The 24084-nt window shown below is 39.7% G+C and overlaps 2 protein-coding genes across 4 annotated transcripts in view; one reads left to right on the forward strand and one right to left on the reverse strand.

Annotated features, from left to right (window-relative positions):
• CYFIP1 (cytoplasmic FMR1 interacting protein 1) overlaps positions 1-24084 on the reverse strand; it is a 61654-nt gene that overhangs the window by 13851 nt on the left and 23719 nt on the right. The window contains exons 16-23 of one of the 2 annotated variants that reach the window (XM_035116313.2): positions 19766-19919; positions 17718-17874; positions 15602-15698; positions 14624-14700; positions 14413-14521; positions 12848-12967; positions 11964-12163; positions 6840-6927 (exon numbers count right to left, since the gene is read on the reverse strand). In XM_035116313.2, coding sequence (XP_034972204.1) covers positions 6840-6927; positions 11964-12163; positions 12848-12967; positions 14413-14521; positions 14624-14700; positions 15602-15698; positions 17718-17874; positions 19766-19919 — 1002 coding nt within the window. Of the gene's footprint in view, positions 1-6839; positions 6928-11963; positions 12164-12847; positions 12968-14412; positions 14522-14623; positions 14701-15601; positions 15699-17717; positions 17875-19765; positions 19920-20172; positions 20321-24084 lie in introns of both variants that reach the window. The other variant, XM_035116314.2, reaches the window with a different exon arrangement.
• FNDC9 (fibronectin type III domain containing 9) lies at positions 1762-5134 on the forward strand. 2 transcript variants are annotated; one of them, XM_060273460.1, is made up of 2 exons: positions 1762-2061; positions 4166-5134. In XM_060273460.1, exon 2 carries the CDS (start codon positions 4278-4280, stop codon positions 4944-4946), a length of 669 nt encoding a protein of 222 aa, XP_060129443.1. In that variant the 5' UTR covers positions 1762-2061; positions 4166-4277; the 3' UTR covers positions 4947-5134. The 2 variants fall into 2 exon arrangements, with proteins under 2 accessions (XP_060129443.1, XP_034972210.1); XM_035116319.2 differs by having other exon boundaries at positions 4231-5134.

Genomic DNA, 24084 nt, shown 5'->3' on the forward strand with positions numbered 1-24084 from the left:
ATTCAAAACTGAAGAAAAAGATCAACTTTTCATTCTACTCTCACCTATAAAAAAGGTAACACACAATTCTTACAAACAAACAAAAAGAATACAGTGGTACCTCTACTTACGAGTAACTCTACTTACGAATGTTTCTACTTACGAATGGAGCTCCATCCGCCATCTTGGATGCAGTTTAGATAGGATTTTTTCTACTTATGAATTTTTAGATAGGGTTGCTTCGACTTACGAATTTTTTCTCCCAATGCATTCCTATGGGATTCGACTTACAATTTTTTTCGACTTACGAATATGCGTTCGGAACGCATTAAATTCGTAAGTAGAGGTACCACTGTATTCTGAAGTTATTTTAAAGCATTTAACTGACATAAAAAATCAGAAGTCTGACAGAAGAATTTTTGAACATATTCTTAAACTCAAAGTCAAAACCTTGCACTGACCTCCCCTTTGTTAACTGAAAAAAATATCACATTGTTTTGAAATTACCAAACTGCAGTAGTTAAGCAACCCCAAGACAATTTAAATTTGCTAATATGAACTGGAAGAAAATACACCTGTAGCTAAAGGAAATCTTAGTAAAGTTTAGTGAAAAGTGTTATGACCTGTTCCAGGCTTAATTTTATTTATTTATTATATCCTCCAAAAGTGCACCTGTAACCCTGTGCTGTGTAAAACAATTATGTTAGGAGCAATTCATACTTAATTGGGAGCTACAGCAGCTACTGAATGGTAGATTATCGAAATCTATGCACAAAAGAATTCCGGGTAAAATTAAATCCTGTTGACGGATAATATTTGATTGAAATATCAAGCTACAAATGAATGCTTGCTGGAATATAGCACATTCCCGAGTGCTGCAGTATATATCTGCACACAGAAAGATAGTTTATGAAGAGATCTTACAAAGCTACATTGCTTCTACATCTAATTACAAGATTAGGTCTTCTAATTACATTTTGGATACGCAGTTGGCTCTAAAACATAATTTCCCCCCTTCTTTCCCCATTTCCAACCTTGGTGTTGGAGGATGGAAAAAATAATGCAGCAACTCTGGTTTTTAAATGAGATTCCTATTTTTATATGTGCATTGAAGGCTTTGAATTTTTTTTCCTTCCAAATAGTTGCAAATATGATTCTGAAAAAAATAGCTACATGGATTAAATTCCATTTCGCCCCTTTTACATACTGTATATGTTTGTACATGTGCATATGTGGTTTGGTGTTTTTGTTTTTTTTTATTACAGAAAACACACACACACACACACACGAAAAGATCTATAGTACGACAAAAAAGCTCTAGAAGGAAGTAGTGGCATGACAACTGTCTACTAAAGAGAGAAATGTTGCCAACAAGCAGTCAGCATTGAATATTTCAGAAATGAAACATAAAGATTTAAAACTGTTTATACAAAAAATGTTATGTTACACAAGAAATGCTATGCATACGTAACAGATCTAATGCGTAATGTTGATGTGTATGTTAGCCAAACATGAGAGAAACTGCTTTTAAGGGGGAAACCCATATAATCTAGAGATACAGAAGACAAATTAATAGCAGCGACCTGACAGAAGCTGCTTCAAGGTAACCAAGTCAAAATGCTCTTCCTAAAGCTTCACCCCCTCCTCCCCAAGCCCAGGAGTTTAAGTAGTGATGTCACCAAAGAACAGAGCATCATTCACTTGCATCAGCAGCAACGCAAGCCCAGGCAACACAAAAGAACCACCTAACTGGAGCACTCCAGCCACCCAATTTCTAACAGGGAGCAAAAGCAAGAGAAAGTGGAAGACTTGCTTTTCTCCTCGGAAAACCTAGGCAACAGAACACTTAAGACAGGATGCCCTTGCGTACGAAGGTTGGCAGAAAGGTGACGAAGGAGGTCTCATTGCTCGCATCCCTGTCAAAGTGTCACGTAATGAGAACTTAGTCCATGTAGCCTGCTAGGGGGAAACTGGCAACCACGGACCATGAAGAAAGCTATTTGCTCAAAGGAGGATACTGAGAACCCAGCTGATGCTTCCCCTCAAGTATTTGATGAAAGCCTCGGGATTTTTACACTGATGGTAAGTAGGGACTTTTAAAACTGGATAAAATAACACAGGGCACTCTCCCTCAGCAGTTCAGTAAAGAAAGGATTTAACTTATATGTATGTGAATATGCAAGAGGGATGGAGTGAGTTTGTGTGTAGAATACGTACGTACGTTTGTACGTGTGTGTGTGTGTGTGTGTGTGTGTGTGTGTGTGTATGAATATGAGAAAGAGGGAGTGAGAGACTGTTTTATTTGAAGACTACACAGATTAAGAGGTAGAAGCCTCAAATTACACACTTTAACTCTAACCTATTAAAAGGCACAGCTCAACCATGCAATATTAAATAGAAGAATAAATGTAGATTTACAGCTTTAAAATAATGTTGTCTCTGGTAAAAATAATAAAATACAAAATCATTTCGGCACGTGATGGCACCTCTCCTATAACAATTTGTGTCTGTTCAATACAGTGGTGCATCTCAGCAGGTTTGCCATTACTGTTAAGTTCATAAAAATATGAGAAAATGAGCTTCTAGTTCTCAGGGTTTGGTTTTACTTTATTGAAAATCAAATATTTATTCTTTTTTTAAAAAAAATAAGGTGTTCTACTTTTGTTTATCTCAGCTTGGAACATAGCAAAAACACAATTATATTTCTCCTAAGAATCTAAAACTTACAAACTCTGAAGGAGTGTTTTGGAGCAATCAGTTCTCATGAGACTTAGGTGTTTTTCTTTTTAAAAGGGGTGTGTGTTTTAATATAATTAAAATTTGATTTTGCTATGGTCTAGTGCTGAACCCAAATAAGGTACGTTTCCCACTTAACTCTACGACGTTGACAAATGTATTAATCCTTTAATAGTATTGAGCAAGAAGTGATGCATCCCAAACTTATTGGTGAGGTCTTTTATGCAGCAATTTTATACACAACCTGGAAAGAAAAACAGGTCCCAAATGATTGTCTTAAATGTCAACTATAGGCAATAATATTTTCAACTAATTTCAAGGGGCGGGGGAGAGAGAACCCATGTATTAGCCTAAAAGTATAATTCAGTATGTTGATGCAAAACCAATTCCTTTCTGTGACTATGAGTAATTCTGCATGAACTACTTGAGTTATTACTTGAATATTATTAGTCATGAACAATACCTTGCCACATTTACTTAAAAGATGACTAATATGCAATGCTTTAATACAGAATCAAGTTGCACAATACTTTCACATGCATGGGCAATAGGCATAGCTGGAGAAAAGTGTGCAGGGAAAAAGGCAGTGTAAGCCACCTGCAATAAGTTACTGTTTGTTCTTACAACTATAGCAAATTCTGGATGCTAAACGAAGCTTAGCCCTTTCTCTGAAAGCTAAATCCTTTTTATCTGAAGTGCAATTCACATCTTTCAAACCAAACTGGAATGGTTATAGCAACTTTAAAGGGTGTGTGAATGGCACAGTGGTGTTTTAGCAAATTCTACATTATCACCTTATACAGAGGGTAACTAATAAAGAGGTCAAAGCCGTAAGTAATGTGGGACAGCAAGCTATTGTCTTTGAACACGAGATCTGTTCACTGACAAATTTGGATTCGATGGTATTTTGTATCAATCAAAAGCTTCATAGGTTTTTCACTGCCTTGGCTTGGAAGCGCAAGGGACAAGAATGGAAAATGAAGCACAACAAGGGCTAATTTGGTTAGATACCCAATGAAACATCATTAAAATAAAGGTACTTAAGATTCCATGACTTTGAAATAATTCCACTTAAGAAACTTTATTTCCAACTAAATAGGAAATGCACTTCAAATTATGTCTTATGACTCCAACAGCATTGAGGGATTTGAAGCAAGAATCTAAAAAACCTGGTTTTATCCAGTCCTGTAGCTTAATTAAAAAAAAAAAATCTTGACTGGTGCATGGATGGAAGGCCACTGGGAGCCTCATGTAAGCCACTCTGAGCTTCTGTTTTGCTTTTGAAAGGAAGAGTGCTGTAGTAAGTAAATGCCTGAGTGACACATGCTTGTCTCATTTGACTTCATTTTATTATAAATTAAATTAGCTTCAGCTTGCTGTATGAAAATGCTTTCAGAAATACAAGTAATGTTTTCAAATAATTATTCCCCAACCCACCCTTAAATTCCAGAACTGCAGTTCTCATTTTCTTCTCAACTCTGCTTATTGAAACTTTTTGGTCTCCTGAATCTTAAGGATTATCACTGTTTGCGGAAGTGAAATATTGAGAAGACGGTATCACAATGGGGATAACAGTACAAAACGTAACAGGAAGCACAGCCCTAGTAATCTGGCCCAAAATGGCGACCTGCGCTGACAGCTTTTACAGCATCATGTACAATCCAAACTGGGACAAAATGCTGTCAGGATACACCAGGAAATATTTTCAGAAAGAGGAGAGAGTGCCAGCCAGCCGTTCTTCGTTTGTCATTGAGAATCTGATCCCATTAACAACTTATATTCTGTGTGTAACGTGCCAGTCGGCAAACCCATCCAGTGACCAGTGCAGAATTTTTAACACCCCTGAACAAGACCCGGCATCCACAAGCAACAAAAAGAAAGACCTGGCCGTGGGTATATGGCTAACCAGCACGGTCTTGCTTCTCATCATTGTTGGCATCCTTGTCTATGGTTGCTTGCGTCTATGGTGCCGCAGAAGAAGAGAGAGTTCAGACAGACAAAACATCGCACCAGAAGATAAGGGAGAGGCATGGGCAAAAAATGAATCATGTGGTTCAGAGGAATTCAACAAGCAGACCCAGCACACCCCACAAGTTGAAATTAGAAATACAGATGGTGTCCAACTAGCCACCATAATTACAAATCCATCAACATCTGAGAAGCCCACCATGCTGAGCTCCAAAAGTCAGGATTTTGTGCCTATGTCTGTGCGTCAATCTGCCATAAATTAGATATCCTTAAGTGGGACAAGTGTTTTGCTGTGTGTAACAATACGTATGTTTAAACCTACTTGAAGATTGTTCCTTGAAAGCCCTGTTGAACACAATCACACCCCTAAATCACAATCTCCTGCAGCATACAAAGCTAAATCATCTCATCATTATTTCTTTACAGAGAAAACCACACATGGGGGGGGGGGGAGAGAGATATAATAGCCTCCTTGATTTTTCTAGGAAAGCATGGCAAGGGACAGGAAACAACAAATCAACAGCTGGGATTCAAGGAGCTACTTCAGGCATGCCACAAAAGTACTCAATGTTTTGTCATTTATTTCTTTGAACTGTAGAAACCCTCCCTAATTTCAAATGGGGTTTGTTGTTTGCCATGACATTTGACTCCAAAACTCCCCTATGAGCGTAGAATTTGTTTTGTGTGTCTTAGCCAACTTGTGTCAATTGGAACAGCTATAAAATGGTATCCACATAGGTTATAACAGTTCAATCATCTCCAACTATTGTGTAAACAATTGATAAAAAAGGCAATGGGATCTTAGTGGTGAGTGTGTCAAGAGATTATCCTGCTTTCAGATAGTCCCTGAATTCTACCCTGAAGTCTTTTATTGCAGTTTCTTCCTCTTACTTAACACCTTAGCTCAGAGATGGGGAACCTGGATGCTGTTGGGCTCTGTCTCCTATGAGTCCCAGCAAGCATGGCCAGTGATCAAGGATGTTCAAAGAACAACTGGAGGGCCAGAGGTTCTCCATCCCTGCTTTTGCTAGGAGTGGTACCATTTTTGAAAGTTACTGTCATATACCAGTTATACTTGTGATGTTACATTTGGAATGTATTATGTATCAATGGTCCAAGCTAACATGCCTTTGTGCAACTATAAAGAAAAGTGTACAGATGTTTCATTGATCACTGTAGTACTTTATAAATGCTTCTCTTAACATTTAACTATCTAGCTGTCTCTTCTGCTTTGCTAATGTACTAACCTAAGCCTCACAACATGGAAATATTTTGGTTTTAGTTTACACAGAAATGTGTAAATAATCTGTGACATATTCCAGTTTTTAATACCATAAAGGAGACTGGCATGTGGATTATCTAACAGGCTGTACAACTTAGACAAATTTTAAAAACCTCAGGTGCCACACAAGGTAGACGTTTGCCAAATAAATATCGAATGAGTCTTTCTTAGAAGACTACTCAATTTACCTAACACTTAATAAGAGTTTATTTTCATTGGTTAATATTCAAAGGTTTGATTCCTCCCTGTAAAATTAAAGATGTTGCGTTAGCCATTTATGAAGGATGCCACTGCTCTTTTAATGTTCAGTGATACTGAATACCATTTTTTCCCAGTCATTTGTGATTACTTATATTTCACACATAGTGCTTTAAGTAAAATGGGAATGGAAAATCATTGTTTTTGGGTTCTAACATAGAGTAAGTCTGCATTAGGTCTTTCAGGTGTCTCATGAGCTACTATTTGCCATGAAACTTCAAATCACAACCACAATTTCTAGTTCTGCTTTGGATGCAATAAATGGTTTGCTCTACAGTATTATTCTGATGCCACAGAAAACTATAGTTTGTTCAAACCAGGAAAAAAACAAAGGTAATCAGAAGACGCAAGGGAGAGGGGCAAAACACAAAAGCCAAAATCCTATATTGTTTGTGTCTGAAATGGACCAGTACCTTGGGTACATTAATCCTCACTTTTACCTAGTGTATCTCTCAGAATCAAACAAATAATTATATCATATGATTTATACAGTGCAAATATACTTAAGATAGAAGATAATAAAGAAACACGGTGCAAGTATCAATAGCTCATAAGCTGTGGGGTGTAGTTTTCCAACATCCACCACAGAAAATAACAAGTATGGAAAAATACTAACCTTTGATCCATGTAGATATTGTGGCTGTGCATTAGGCTGCTTATCTCTCTGGAATTCCTGGGAAAATGGTAGTACTGTTCGAACAAACCTATATAAATCAAACAAGATAACACAACAGTTTACATTTCTACACCACATTTGGAAAAAACAAAAACAGCCACCTTATTTCTAAAGTGGAGCTGAAATTCTGAGGGATATGATGGGGAAATCTTTTCTCATGCATCACAGGATTTATATACACAGTAGATAATATGAGAACTCCAGAACAGAAGATTCGATTACATTAAACGGGGGTGGGGATGAGGGATTGGATCTTTCCATGCTAACTAAAAGTCCATTATTTGTTCATGCTTTGGATTCCTCCCAGAAGAGAGTATCACTTGGATTGCCGTTATTGACATGATGCTATGATCCCATACAAACTACTGTTTGGTTTATGTTTCACTATGTATTGATGCACTATTGTCTCTTGCGTAAGTGATACACACATTTATATCTAATCAGTAAGGTTTCTGTCAACAAAATGGGGGAGATTTACCAGCAAAGGGGGAGGTAAAGGAAGAGCAGGAATTACCAACAATTGCTTCCCTCCCATTGATGGCAAGCTTACTATCAGACGAGTACACCATTAGATGCAACCCTTAAAAGCCTCTTACAATGAATACTCATTAATATACTGATCAATAACACACTGTGATTGAATGGCCTGCACAAAACAGAAGCGGTGTTAGATTTTTCTACAGTCTTCTTGCACTCTTTTTCTTTTCCTGGCATCTTGTCCAATCCAAATAACTTTATTGTACTAGCCATTGGCAAGGATCTGTTACAGATATCTTCAGTAATGTAGATAGCTCCTGAATGCTACTTTCAGAACACACTCTGGCTTCAACCCACCAACATTCCCTGTTTTAACTTTAGCTAACTTTTACAATTTCTCTCACATGTTCAAACAGCTAAGAGAGAAACGCTACAGAGTTAAAATACCCAAATTAATAATGCAGATTAGCCTTCAGTATGATGTATTCCCCTTCTAGCTTTTCCGATAAAATTATTTCACCAAAATCTACTTTGCTACGCTATGTTGCTAAATTGTAAGGGGTTTTTTTTTGGCATGCATCGATATAATCAGGTCATGCCACTTTTTAATCTCTGGATGATGACTTTCCTAGCAATTTACTCATTTTCATCAGCAGAGCACTAAGCAGTCGACGTAAAGTAGATTACACAAATCAAAATGTTACCAATGCTTTTTGCAGGGAGGGTGGGAGCAATTGACAAAAGCACCACCCAGGTTTTTAAAGAGTTTTCATTTCCCTTTCGGGTAGTACAATTCCAAGCATGCGTTTCAGACAAAAGAGGCACCACCTAAATAAAGCTGAATACAACTACGAAATCTTTACTGAATGTTAGCGACAGGTGGTACAAAGCACTGACAATAATATTTCTAATCTGCATTAGCTGGACAAGGTGGTACAAGAACGCAGTGTGCAAACTATTACTCCAAACACTGATGTATCAGAACAGTAAAAGAATCAAACAGAAGTAGGCTAGTATCCCTGGAAAGTAATACTGGCCTACCTTACAGGCTTGTTTTTGTATAGATTGCCATCACATTATGAGTAAGGAGCTCTAAAGTGCTCCTTCTTGATATCATAAGATATCAAGTATTACTTCTTGATATCCTAAGAACAATAGAAAAGTCTGCAAGGATGAGGCCAGAGGCTCATCTAGTCAAAAACAGTGGTGCCTCGCAAGACGAATTTAATTCGTCCCGTGAGTCGCTTCGTATAGCGAAAAATTCATTTTGTGAAGCGGTTCCCATAGGAACGCATTGAAGTGCGGTTTCCCATAGGGTGCCTCGCAAGATGAATTTTAAAAAAATTCGTCTTGCGAGGCACCCTATGGGATGAAAAAAATTCGTCTTGCAACGCGCGCCATAGGAAACTTCGTCTTGTGAGTCTCCATTGAAATCGCAAAACGCATTCGTCTTGTGAGGCATTCGTCTAGCGAGGTACCGCTGTATAGTGTTTTCACAATGGCCAAAGTTGCCTGGGTGAAGCCCACAAACAGGACCCGAGTACAGCAGGTACTCCCCCCTCCCCTATTTCCTCTATGAAGAAAATGCAAATCTTATAATAAACATATCCAAGAAGAAGCAGAAACATAACTTGCTTATTATGCAGCTACCTATTTATATAGCACCTCAGCCTAGGGGCTGTGACTTAAGAACAGTAGCTTGCTTAAAGCCACTTAAAACTCACACTCTTACAGAGTAACTGTAGGCATGTTTACCTGAAGCCCCACTGTATTCAGTGGGGCTTACTTTCAGGTAAAGCCCTGGCCATTGTGCACATCCTATAAGGAGCACCACGGACATTTGCTGTTGATTCCAATGCCTCTCTTCCTTTTTTCCTTGCTAATGTTCCCAAATCGACACCCTTCACATTTGGTCTTATAGATGCATAGAAGACCAAATACAAATAGATGCAATTAGTAAATGTCCGCTTGCTTTACTACCACACCACCCAACTATTTAATCTCACTTCATTATCAAAAGCAAACCATTAAACAGTTAGTGCAGCTTAAAGTGCAGTTTTAACGTAATGCTTTTTCAGGAATGACCTCAATCCTTGACTCTAGTCATAAAAAGCTTTTTTGCAAATGCAGAAAAACCTGTTAACAATTTAAAAGCAATATAAAATTCACAGAACAAAATGGGTGTAGTTTGCAGCTGTTGTTTTTTTACGCGAAAACAAACAATTGGCTCAATAAAATATGTTTGTAGCAAACGATTAAATGTATTCTAGCTAATGCAGCAGCTAAGGCCATAAATATAGAGATTGTGTATAACCTGCCTATTGTTATATATCTAACTGATTATCCTGCTAACTTGAGTTCTCTAGCATCAAGTAGTACTACACAGAATTAAGAATTCCCAGTGAGGTAGTGGCTGAATGCCAAATATATATATATATTGTGTGTGGAGAGAATAACTTTTTTAATATGATAGAACAACCAATTTTCCTTAGGAATGATAAGGTGCAAATGAAGGCAGTGTCCAATGTGTGACAGAAATGGTACCTCATCCCGGAGGGTTGCTAAGACAAGTGAAGGTAAACCCACTAGTGCAATATTCCACTAGTGCAAAGGTTTGTTTCAAGAGGTTGCACAAGTAGAAGCCTGAGAACTGCTATAAAGGGTTTGTACAAATAAAAACATTTACAGTATTTACCATACAAATTTATTTGCCATACAAATAAATTGGGGAGCAGCGGGAGAATAAGAAAAACATGCTTAGACTAAAAGGAGGTTCCAGGTCTGAAAAGACTACTGCTATTGAGCATCTGTAAGGTATCTTTACTGAAGGGAAAAGTTATAGGACCCCTGGATGGTTAGGTCCAGTCAAAGGCAACTATGGAGTACAGTGCTCATCTTGCTTTCAGGCCAAGGGAGCCGGTGTTTGTCCACAGACAGCTTTCCGGGTCATGTGGCCAGCATGACTAAACCACTTCTGGCGCAATGGAACACCATGACGGAGCGTGGAAACGCCGTTTACCTTCCCACCACAGCGGTACCTATTTATCTACTTGCACTGGTGTGCTTTTGAACTGCTAGGTTGGCAGGGGCAGAGCTGGGGCAGAGCAACAGGAGCTCACTCCGTCGCTGGGGCAGAGCAACAGGAGCTCACTCCGTCGCAGGGATTCGAACTGCCGACCTTCCGAATGGCAAGCCCAAGAGGCTCAATGGCCACCCACGTCCTATACTGTACCTCTTGTGGTAGCAGCCGCTAGTAGCTATTTAGATCTATCTGATATTTATGAAAGACTTGAAGTCATTTTCTTCCCAAAAGACCTCCAGGGCACAACAATCAGAACGTGGTAAGCCTAAGAACTGTGTTCAGCTGCTGTGTTCAGGCAGTGACTAATTTCCCCCACCCAATTAAGAAGGCACTTTTGCTCAGTAAACATAAGACCCAGTGTGCACATAAACACACAGATCCCAAGATTGGCTTTACATAAGTGTCACTAGCACCTACATACACAGCATGCCAAACACTCTTCGTTCTGGTCCTACACTGTGGTATGGTACACCTCCCTGCAAGTCATCCAGGTGTCCCACCCCTAGCATGCCAATGTAGGTTGTTCCTGCTTCGATCACACAGAACAAGGCTGTGTGTGGCTAAGGAGGACTTCCTTTGAGACAGGGTTGGCAGGGGACATCTATGCAGGTGTTCTTTTTTTGGTGGGGAGGTGCCAGTCCGCACCATGAAGTTGTTACAGTAAGTGCCACATTTTTAACATTTGGGGGGTAGGGGAAGATGCCAATGCTGTGTACCCTGGAGTACCCCCAGAAAAAAATATATTGATTATAAGCAAGTTAATAGCGAGGAAACAGCTGGGTGAGCAGGTGAGTTTTAAGTAGGCATAGAAAACGCGACTCAGGGCCTATTTCTTTTACATAGTCTGTTCTGCTTAAATAACCTCCAACCAAGTCTTTGTTCATTCAAGCTTCCTCTTCATGCATAACAGTTTCATCATATAAAACTGTAGGCTACACTAGAGGATGACGTTCCACTAAATGTACACGAGAACAATTTTTAAAAAACTACCAGTGTATATGTAATAACGCATGTGGGGGGACAACATGTAAAATCATCCGACGTTTGCTGGATGAAAAGAAGCTGGAGGAGGCAACTAAACTGTTCAAAATTTATTATATATTCTTAAATATTTAGGCCACAAGCCAACAGTTCCTCTTTGCACACTGAGCACTGCAGCTGCAGGGAGTTAATTTTCTTCTTTGAAAAGGAAGCGATTGTGCATGCTTAGCATAAACTTTCTCACAGAAGACAAATAGAAGTCCCTGAACATGCAGGACCCTAGGCTAGATTTATTGTTCTTTGTTTAAAAATGCACATTAGTATTATTTTAATCCCAATGTATTCAGAGTAAAATTAATTTTTGCTCTTAACAAACAACTGCTAAGATGTAGATGTAGCTATTTGGCAAACCAAGGTGGATTCCAAATATTGTCAGTATCAGTCAGTGAAACTAAATGCAATTGAACACACACACGAACACGAACACACACACACACACACACACTACAATATGTCACACTAACCTGTTAGTGGACCCATTGTAGCAGTAATTTGGAAGAAAATCGTAATTGAGCTCCCAAAAGACGTGAAGGGTGATTCTTCCATATGGAGCAGATACATTATGGTTGGCTTCTCTAAACATGGCATCAAAACTGTCTAGAGTCATGTATCTGCTCAGAAGCTTGTGTGTCAACTTGTTTATTTCAACCAGTCCATCCAATTCCTGAGAAGAAGCAAAAATAAATAGAGGAGGAAGGAAAGAGACAGTGAGAGGGAGGGAAGGGCGCATTGAAAACCTTGCTAAAGTCTACAACAAAACAGAAGCTTTAATAATGCGACCACAATAATCCGAACATGATTATAAACCAACGTTCAAGTATTATATGCTTTTTAAAGACAGAATAAAATCCACAGAGGAGTTACCATTCTTTTGTATTTAAAATCTCTTCCTAATAGCAGACAACTTTAGTTTTGCATGTGAAGGGTTTGTTTATGTGTCTCTGCGGAGACCCAATTAATGCCCACAGGTGAAATTTCTATATTTTATTAACACAGCTTTAAGGAAGAGGAGCTTCTTGAATTAAAAACTACACTTCCTGACATTAAGAGCTCTTCAACTTTTGCTTCCCATTAGCCGTGCCATAAAACCAGGCACACAAATATTGGAGGGGTTTCACCTCCTCTCATCCCAAGTACATCTGAGCAGTCAAGGACCAAGGTAACATTTGGCAGGTGTGTGTGTGTGGGAGAGATGTGCCATGTTAGAAAGTGTTCCCCCCCTTCCCCTCATTAACCTGGTACAATATTAGGAAAGCATTGGCTTAAGACACATTGCTGAACTTGGAAACTTCAGCCAATTCCTGACCTCACATGAATCTGAGCAGCACTCATGTGACTCAACACTTACAACGATGGAGGTCAAGTCCTCACTCTCAAACCGACCGATGGCTAGTTCCATGGATTTGTACATGGCTGCTGAAATTCGCTGAGTGATCAGGCGGTTCAGATCTATTGACCGACCAAGAAGCTGAAGCAAAAGAAATTCCAAATTGTTGTATCAAATTAATATGTACACACACACACACGTTTCCCAAATCTATACAGAGAGTGCAATCCTATATAGGATACAATCTTGTTTACATCACTGTTAAAAGAAAGAAAAATCCATCCTGCCCTGATCATCTTTGACTGCAGCGGTGACTCAGCTAAGGCAGAATTAGGATCGCTCTATACATTACAGTAAATTAATAAGCAAATTATGAATACTTAGCAAATCAAACTGCACAGAAACCTAGTTTCTCTGCATAATGTTCTGCCTACTGACTACCAGCTCTCGCCTTTTACAGTTCCTTGTTGCTCAGCACTGTTACATACATGTATAGAGGTAGAAAGCAGGACTTTCACAACTGCTATCTTACGGAGACTAAATTCTGTAGTGCAAAAAGGTAGATGGGTTGCATGAGCAGAGGCTATGTATTCTGGTCCTGAGGAGTATAAATCAGAAGATGGGTAGACTACAGGCTTGAAGGGTCTAGAACAAAACCCAACCAGTCCAACAACTGGACACTGGTGCAACACAGTGGCTCAGTGGGACAGCAATACTCTTAAGCATTCATTTACGGCAAGGGTGGGGGACCTTCGGCTCTCAAGATGTTGTTTCATCAGCCCTATCAGGAATGGCCAGGGATGTTGGGCATTACAGTTCAGTAACATCGGGGGGTCAAAGTTCCCCCTTCCTGATTTAGTGGGAGCAATTATTTAGAATTAAGGTGCCTCAAAGGGCATGCTCAGTCTAGGACAGGCATCCCCAAACTCGGCCCTCCAGATGGTTTGGGATTACAACTCCCATCATCCCTAGCTAACAGGACCAGTGGTCAGGGATGATGGGAATTGTAGTCCCAAAACATCTGGAGGGCCAAGTTTGGGGATGCCTGGTCTAGGAACTGGTTTCCAGTACCAGAACTCAGCTTAAAGTCCTTCCACATCCAAATTCAATCCCGATTCCTCTCCCTTCAAGCTCTCTGCATTTCAGCAGCCTATTTGGGTGGAAGCACGAAACCTTTTTGTTATTCGTTGCTATCATTACACAGGGAGTCAGAAACATCTGACAACCTACAGTAGGATCCTGCTCGATCTTCCATCCAAGGAGTCTCCTGAATTGCATGCATATATTTTAATTGCAGCCAGTTAGAATGCTTGCTTGTTCAGAAAACAAATCTGGAAACTTTAATCAAACCAGTGACTTAAACCAGGACTGAAAACAACCCACTCAGCTGCTAGGTTTACTTTAAGACCCTTTCGTGAAAGACTTTGTCAAAAGATTTCCAAAACCAAGTTGATCGAAAAAACAAGCTTGTGTCTCAAACATTTAAGCAATTGTAAGATGGGCCTCAGGCATCAACACAGTGGGGTTGAAGGAGGGGTAATTAAGAGGGGGGGGGAAGAGTCCAAGAATGCCATACATTTACTAACCTGAACATGTCTCTGCTTTAGGAGTGTATTATACCGGTTAGATGTTAGCAAGGGAATCGTTGCTCCCTGATTCTTGCATTCTGATCTTAACCGTTTATCTAAAAGCAGGCTATTTGGAAAGGGAGAACATTTGATGAACAGTTGATGAAAAGCTGCATATAAAAAATCATAACATGAACACTTTAAAAAGTTGTTTAACACGACTACTTACCTTCCTGCCATCACCTTGTAGTATCCAAATATCTGGTCTGCCAACTTGTAGACAAACTGATCAAAGCACAAATTGACCTGAAGATACAACATATGAATTGCTCAGTTAAAACACGGTATTTACTTAAGCACATTTTCCTTTGGAAATCTACTTCTACAGCCTCTATAGAAGCCTCTGTAGACTACGTTTTCCATTTGCATCAGGAACCCTTTTAGGGTGTAGGCAATGAGTGTGTGTGCATGAAGCGGGGGAGAAACAGGACTGCCCTGAGCCCCATACACATCGACACCAACAAGCAGCACGCATGTGCAGCATTGATCTAGAGAGGCACAGTCTGACCTAGTATAAGGCAGTTTCTTATGCTTGCATGGGCCTTCGCACATCCATGCAGCTTCAAGCACAATGCTTCCTTAATGGAGTCAGTTTAAACTCACCACCCAGAGAAGCTTGGTCGGTACTTGTGATTGGGTCTTTTCTGCTGCAATGCCCAACAGTGGAACTCCCTCCCTGGGGTAGTTAGGGCTGGGGCAGCTTTAGGTGGGCTGTAAAAGCTGTTTCATTCCACCTGGCTTTTGATGGGCTGTAAATTCCACTCTCTGGTTTTAATAACGGCTTCGTTCTAATAGGTGTTTTTAACCTGCATTGTTCTGCTTAAACTGTGCACTGTCTTGGAGGTTCTTGTGAGTAGGAAGGCAATTAATATGCATTTAATAATAAAGTAATATAATGCATGGGTGGCAATGGATCGCAGGAAATCTTGTTCCAATGACCTGGACATGAGGAATGTCTGTGTGCTAGATTCACTACTGCTTGTTCCCTGCATGCAAATTATGGAGTTATGAACATGAATTCGTGTGCCTGTCATTCACTCAGGTTCTCCTCACGGCTATCTCTTCACCTTTACCTAATAATAAACTCACTCACATGTGCTGACGCTGAACAGATTTTCAACCATCAGCACAGATTCAATTATCTTACCTCTGCCTCAATTTCATCATAGAGGAACTGCTTCTTGAATTTGGTAAGTGCATAGTGAGCACTGTCATTATAAAGATCCAAAGAATACAGAACGTATCTAAAAGAAGAGAAGATAGAGAAGATGTTATTTTTTTCAGGCACACATGTAAAATATTCCTGTCCCCTGACATAACAACCCAGCACCTTACCAATAATAATAAAACGACTTGCCACAGGTGAATACAATGAGTGTATAAATGGCCATCAACAAAACACAAAAGTTATCCATTCCAAAATTCTAGTAACTAGCAAGCATATAGTTGTGCAAGGCTGGTGATGAGTCACAATCTAGAAATACTCCAGTTCCAACCATCATGACTACAAGTGGGAAGAAGGGATGCTCCAATATTACTTACATTACCCAAAACGAAAAGGCCGTGGGAATGTCTGTGGCACAAAGACTGACTAGAGGTAGCTAAGAATGTGTCAAGAGTGTTCTTTTTTGAGCACTAGCAATCTAGTACCCTAGCAGCTCTTCTGAACCAAACCAAGGAGCTCTAAAGTGGTTGTTAGAAGTGGAGGAAGAATGTTACAAGCAGAAAAAGAGGGAAATGACTGGTAAAACTAAAGCTGAACCCATCCTTAGCCCAGGAGGTAATTCTGGGGGCCACCTGTCCTCTTTCAATTTCTTACTTGAAAAAGAGGTTCCTATTCTGCTTACCTAGACTACCCCACTAAGTCTCTGATCTCATCATCATTGGAATTTTCTGCATCTACTTGACATATAGAGACCTTTTTGTAGAGGACAACAATATAATTAAGATTAGACCATATGAAGACATAAAGGGGAACCTAGCAGGATGGTTGGAATACCACCAATTGTACAATATCTTTCTGAGAGATAATAAGACTAAAGGTTTCTTGCATGCAACATCGGACCTAGACCAAATGATTATCCAAAATAGTACTAAGATGATAACTAAGGTCTATGAATACTTGCTGGAATGGAATACCAAAGATGAAGCAGTTAAAAATGTCATGATCCATTGGGCAATAGACCTGGGCCACAATATTGAGTTTCAAAAATGGCATAAACTCTGGAACATGGGAATAAAATTTATGGCAAGTGTATTGTTGAAAGAGAACCTATTTAAGATTATGTATAGGTGGTATCTTACCCCGACCAAGCTTGCAAAGATGTTTAGAACGGGTGATAAAAAAATGTTGGAAATGTGGTGTAAAAGATGGCGATTTTATTCACCTGTGGTGGAAATGCGAAAATCTTAAAGTATTTTGGGAAGGTATCTATAATGAACTGGAAAAAAATACTAAGATATTTTTTAAGAAAACACCGGAAGCATTTCTTTTGGGGATGGTCGGGGAAGATATTGAGAAGAATGACTATAAATTTTTCCTGTATGCAACAACGTGGGCAATACTGCTTATTGCAAAGTTATGGAAACAGAAACAACTTCCAACTATAGAAGAATGGCAGCAGAAAGTGCTAGAATATGTGGAAATAGCCAGATTAACAGCAAGAATCAGATATCAGGGTGATGAAACGTTTCTGAAATAATGGAGAAAATTTATGGACTATATTGATAAAACGAGTGGCTTACGCACGCAGAAGTAGATTAGGCTAATACCTCATAATGGAAAGCAAAATTCTAAAAGAAGGAGAGTTTATACTATTTTTATTTACTATTAATTTACTGATTTTATTTATATAAAAATCTAAGTGATATACTATAGCTGTAATTAACGCCAAAATTTGGATAATATAAGAAAATTATTTGAAAGCAGAAATGAATAACGCAACCATAAGGAAGACTAAAGAAAACAGAAGAAAGAAGGGAAGTTGATGGGGGGGATAGGAGGGGAAGGGGAAGGGTTATATCTTATTTTCAGGATGTATAAATTAAACAATACAAGTATAGATGTAACATCAGCGCTTTATTTGTTTTGACATTATTTGTAATCAAATGAGTTATAAGTTAACAACTGGAAAGTAAAATGTATTTGAATTGTTTTATGTCATTTACGTACAAAAAACTAATAAATATTATATTTATATATAAAAAAGGAATTTTCTGCATCTACTACTCAACAAGAAGTGATAGAATCTCATCAGGCTTACTCCATCATCGATGCTTCCTTGGTCTCCAAAATGTGGTCGGTCAGAATCCAAGGCATAGACATCTCGATGGGAAATTGGATCCTTCTGCCCATTGTCAACTCCAAAAAGAACTCCCTGAACCACAGCTGGGACAAGTCACAGCACTGCTGCAGGGTTTCTTATGAAAGAAGAAAGGATACCGAATCAATTCTCTTGTGAGGGAGAAAATACACACGTACACACAGAAGCAGCACTATTCTAGCGGTGCAGGTGGTGTATGAATGAACAAACAAAAGTGAAAGAGGGTGACTAGAGTTATGCATGGAAAGGAAACCAAAACCGGTTTTCAAATGGAGAACCTACAAAGTTAAATACAGCTGCTATCAACAACCACCCAGCAGAAGCATAAATGGTTTCATCACTGAAAACACTACTGGAAGAATGGCCAACTAGACAATTTAGGGGCGCACACATGCATGCCCACACATTCTAAACTGGTCTCCCAGCTTGTGCTAGGGCCATGAATGCCACATTTCCTGGCTTTGGTTAATAAGGAAGTGCAGAAGAGAGGGGACTGTCTTGCAACATCTGTCATCCTTCTATTCACTCAATTAAGCGGTGGAATTCTCTCACTCCATATGGTATGTGCTGATCAAAATTAGTACAATTTATGTGAAATTGCTCGTAAGACACTATCAGATATGTCGAAGGTTCCTTCCGGCTCGTCATAGCAGCAGTGTTTTCAGTCGACTAGAGCAGTGATTCCCAAACTTTTGTTAAGAGTTATGAAAAGTGCATACCTCAGACCTCTAAGGAGTCTCCTTTTCAGCCTTGGCAATTCACTTACAAGGGCTGGGTACAGAGAAATTTCCAGCAACCTGTCTGATGTGCGCATATAGGAAGCCCTGCTTTTATAGACATTTATTGCAGCTGGCAGAAATGAGCAAAGATTGTCTGCTCTGTTGTCATCCTGATTTGTGCTAGCCCACTATTGCTGGTGGTGGACCTATTTCAAAAGGTACTAGAGGGTCCTAAATTCACTGTTTGGGAATCACTGAACTCGGGAAGCACAACAAGGGCACTAGGGCTAATGAAAGAGAAGAGCATTACGCTTTGACAACACTATAAACATGAATAAACTCTTCCTCCCATCCAAAGCAGAGTTCCAGTAACAGCATGAGTTGGAAAGACAACACAACGTGGTACGACTAGACTAGAGACATGTCAGTAGGTGAATCCACTAAAAAAACATGCTTCCGATTACAGCCAACAGTAGAGAGAATGGCAGCCAAAACAAAGAAAATTGTTTTACCTAAGGCATGGCATTAGGTTTCTCTCTTTAGAAGAAGAAGAAAAAGGACTTAGCAGACACTTTTTGCCATTTTAAGCAGATTTCAATACTGGGACCTCTTATTAAAGGTAAAGGGACCCCTGACCATTAGGTCCAGTCGTGACCGACTCTGGGGTTGCGTGCTCATCTCGCATTATTGGCCGAGGGAGCCGGCGTACAGCTTCCAGGTCATGTGGCCAGCACGACAAAGCCGCTTCTGGCGAACCAGAGCAGCACATGGAAACACTGTTTACCTTCCCGCTGTAGCGGTTCCTATTTATCTACTTGCATTTTGACGTGCTTTCGAACTGCTAGGTTGGCAGGAGCTGGGACCAAGCAACGGGAGCTCACCCCGTCACAGGGATTCGAACCACCGACCTTCTGATCAGCAAGCCCTAGGCTCAGTGGTTTAACCCACAGCGCCACCTGGGGACCTCTTATTATGCTGAATTTTTTTGTGAAGGAAGAAAGGAAAGTCGTGCCAACTGGAAAAGCCTATGAAGCATCTAACCTCTTAATTCCAGTGTTATTTGCAATGTTCCAGCACATTAAGAACATAGGAAGTGCCTTGCTGGATTAGACAAGGGGTCCATGTCGCACAGAATCCTAGCGTCTAAGAGCAGCCAGGCCATCGTTTTAAAACAAAAGTAAGCCACACAAAATCGGAAACATATTCCCAGGTTATGTTAGAGGTATTAGGACATGCTAAAGCTGGACACTGATCATCTGTGTATCTTACCACTGAAATTTATCAAGTGAGTGTAGAAGAAAGACTCTCGGTGGAATTTTTCTATGTCCAATATGGTGGGCCCCTCAAGGCTACTTCTCAAAGTTTTCTTGGAGCCACTTTTGTCAGCAATGAGGGACTCTAACATGGTTCTCACCATGTAAAGCTGTGTTATTGAACAGAACATTTGTGACAGGGGGGAAAAACACAATATGGAACATTAGTTCAGCATTACGGATGCACACTGCCCAACGAAAAGACTGCTCCACTTCAAATTGAAACCTGATAAGGAAGTTCAAAAGTCATTAAACCTAAGGCGGTGAGGGGAGAAAGAGAAAGAAGAAGAAGGAAGCCCCACAATTTGCAATGGAACAGTTTGTGTCACCACACTATTAAAAAAATAATAAGTAATGCCTTACCACCATAGTTTAAAAGAGTGGGATAGATGTAGGACTGCCTCAGAAACTTGTTTATCACATGCAATAACTTTTCCATTCCCAGAGATCTGAGCTGCTTCAACAGCTCAGCAGAGTTCAAGGACTCTGCCATAGTGCGGACCATGTAGAGCTAAAAACCAACAGAAAAGGAAGAGGCAAAAAAGGGGGAAGAAGAGAGAGTCCGTTAATTAAAAAAACAAACCACATGGGTAAATAAGAAAAGGAGAAAATACAAAACCAGAAGAAATGTATATTAGTTTGTTAAGACAGGAATAGCAAAACAGGGAAATATGCAGAAGCCACCCTGGTCTACATCAAAGGTGGACAGGTTTGTGGTTTTGCCTGTTCATTTTGTAAAGGCTGAGAATGCCGCCCATAAGAAGATGCCATTTGGACTCTTGTATCCCTACAAGTCATAACATATACACAATGTCTTGGGCAAAATTCACTGGGAATTTGTTTCCCCAATTACAAGGATTTCTAGTTGCAATACAGCAAGATGTTACCTGCTGTAGCACTAAAATCTCTTTGGAATGTTTTATGGGAAAGCGATTCATACATTAAATAAATAGCAGCAATGCACAAAACCACACAGCAAGATGGCTCCAAGGCTGTTGTGTTTGGAATGTTATTATCTCTCAAAAATGAACAGGCTGCTATACTATGAGAAAGAAGAGCTGAAGGAAGGAAGAGAGAAGGGTGGAACAGACTGCAAAAAGGAGAACCACAGGGAGGTTGGGGGGGGGGGTTACACCAGCGACAAGTTTATACAACAATCTATAGAGCTACTTCAGCTGCACCGACAGTATTGCAGCAACAAGAAATAGTCTTCCCCCCCCCCCCAACCACTGAACTTCAGAGTTTCCCTGCCCACCTGTCTCCATTGCACATCACAATCTACTTTTGAAAGGTTTTAAAGTTTCAAAACTCTTTCACAGCACAGCATGGGTTCATGATGAACAAATCCAAAATGCTATTGTTTACATGGTCACCATCTCAGGATTGTGGCTAAGTCACACATTTACCACGTTGTGTGTTTAAACTTTTAACTGAGTTTTAAAATATTGAAGAAGCTACTATTATCAGATATTCCAATTATTACAGAATTTTCCTAATATTGGATTTTTGTGGAAGTGGAGGGGGAATCAATAAACTAACCCTTTCAGCTAACCAATCAAGACTGTTGGGGGGGGTTATTGTTTTTGTTTGTTTTGGCTTAGTTATTTACTTGTGTTTATCTTGTGTTTTATTCTGTGAACTGCCCTGAGATCTTTTGATGAAGGGTGGCATATTGATTATGATGATGATGTTACATTCCTCCTCACATTAAGGGTAGTTATGTGTTGCTCAATAAAGTCAGATGTATGAGATCTCCCTTTAAAATAGTAAATAGAGCAATATGGCTACCCAATCTGGGGTGCTTAATGCAAAAGGTGGAGAGACGGTGCAGGAAAAAAATTCACAGACACCTTACAGATCGGCCATGGAATTCTCCTGGATCCCCTTCATGGGATGGGGATTAGGAACCCTGTTCTGCAGTGGATCCTGTCCTATGTCTGGGACCAGGTCCAGAGAGTAGCATTAGGAGAGTGATTTTCAGCTCCCTGACAGTTATGCAATGGGGTGCCACAGGTCACTATTTCATCCCAAATAATATTTAATACCTATACGAAGCCATTTGGAGCAGTCATTAAGAGAGTTGGGTCTTAATTCTACACAACATCTGAATCAAGGAAAGGCTATGGTGCCCAAACACAGGGATGTGATAGAGGATAGAAAATAAGGTGAGCCTGAATCCTGGGAAGACAAGAGGTGCTGTGAATGAATGGTTCTTGCATATAAGAAATTGGCCAATTGCCAATTGCCATCCTTAAAGGTGCTTCTGTGTAGTTTCTTCCCCCTGGAGGCCTAAGTAGCCTTGATAGCTAGGATCACCTTTTACCAGCTGAGGCTGATGCGACAGGCGTGGCCATTCCTGGGATGGGATAGATTTACCACAGTGGTCCAGGCACCGGTGACTTCAAAATTGGGATTACAGTGGTACCTTGGTTTACGAACCTAATCCATTCCGGAAGTCCGTTCTTAAACCAAAACCGTTCTTAAACCGAGGCGCACTTTCCCGAATGAGGCCTCCCACCACTGGTGCCCTTCCACTGTTCGGATCCCATTCTTAGACCGAGGTAAAGTTCTCAAACCGAGACACTACTTCCAGTTTTGCAGAGTTTGTAAACCAAATCGTTCTTAAACCGGACTGTTCTTAAACCAAGGTGTGCAATGAACCCTCAGTGGAGCTTCCTTTGCAGCACTTGGGTCCAGAAACAGCAGTTAATGCAGAATGCTGCAGCACCATTGCTTGGCAGGAGTGAGATTTTGTCAGTGTATTGCAACTCTGCTCAAAGATCTGCAGCGGGAGGCTGATCAGTTACTAGGTGTTCCTATTGGTAAATAAAGCCGTCAACGATTTGGGACCAGTTTATCCCATATGTGCCACTCGACCACTTCAATCTGCAGAACTGGGATATGACAAATAACGTTCATTCCACACTTGGAAGGAATCAATCCTTCTGAGTGGCAACATTTACATTTTGGAATTCCACAATGTTTCCAGTGTTTGCTAAAAACTGTTTTATTGTTTAAGCAACCCTAACCAGACACGAAAACCTGACAGACATGTGATTTTAATGTTTGTTTTAAAAACTGGTTTTATTTATATTTTGATTTTTTTTAGATTCGTTTTTAACATCTGGTTTTATTGGTAATTTTGATGTGTGTATTATATTTTATATAAACCACATTTAGAGGTTTTGATGATTAAGCAGTATGTAAGTCCTGTTAAATAAAATTATATGACTAAAATGTCTTTTATAATCACAAAAAATAAAAACAAACAGTTTAATTGTACTCACAAGTACAGATGGCCCGATCTGCCAATTTTGGATTCTGAATCTCATTTTTCTGATCTTCAGTACACTCCTAATTGCTGTGTCATTTTGTGATTTTTGTTTTAAACACAGCTTTAAAATCATAATGTGCTTTATTGTGCATTTGGCCCAATACTGTACACACATTCTGCCTGCAATTTTCCCTGATGCATTTTTGTACATTATTTGTATGTTGTTTCTACTAATACACACATTTTTGTGCAGTCTTCCCTAATACAGTGGAACCGCGGAAGCCAAACGCTTGTGAACTCAAACATTTCAGCTCCCAGACGATCGAAAACCAAAAGTGATTGTTCCAGTTTTCAAATTATTAATTAATTATCAAACATTTTGGAAGTTGAACGGACTTCCATTCAATTTGCAAGGTACTTCTGTACAGGTTTAAATTTCTGCACGTTTTAGATTTCAGAACTGCACTTCAAGAGTGTGAAGTTCAATAGGTAGCTGCATTTCAGCTCACAGATTGGTTTGGGAAACGCCAGTTAGGGAGGTTCACATTTTAAAATGCAAGCAGAGCAAATGACTCTCCCATCTCTACACACAAGTAGAAACAGCCAAGAAAAGATTTTATCAGAAGAGAATACCCCAGCAATAAACCACAGTAGGCATAGGCAGATAAAAGTCATTATGTGTGTGTATACTATACTGAAAACATGTATATACCATTTAAGTGCAGGAAGATCAGGCATATAAACAACTAAAACTTTGTAAAAACAGAATTTAAATATAGAAGTATTAATCCCACAGGAGGTACATGCTGTAAAGGAAAGGCCTGTGGGAGGGGCACGGAAAAGGAATAATCAGCATAGAAAATTAAAATGGCAGTACTCCTGCATGAGATTTATTTATTTATTTTACTAATCCAGATTTACACAGGATTTATATAACTAATCTTTTTAAATGGGTTCATTCCACAGTAATTCCTGTATCAAGTCAGTGACACACATACCAG

This window comes from Zootoca vivipara, chromosome 4 (assembly GCF_963506605.1).
Source record: "Zootoca vivipara chromosome 4, rZooViv1.1, whole genome shotgun sequence".
Lineage (NCBI taxonomy): Eukaryota > Metazoa > Chordata > Lepidosauria > Squamata > Lacertidae > Zootoca > Zootoca vivipara.

What these genes read in the sequence shown, in the direction of transcription:
- FNDC9 (XM_060273460.1), top strand. Translation starts at nt 4,278, where the DNA reads ATGGGGATAACAGTACAAAACGTAACAGGAAGCACAGCCCTAGTAATC.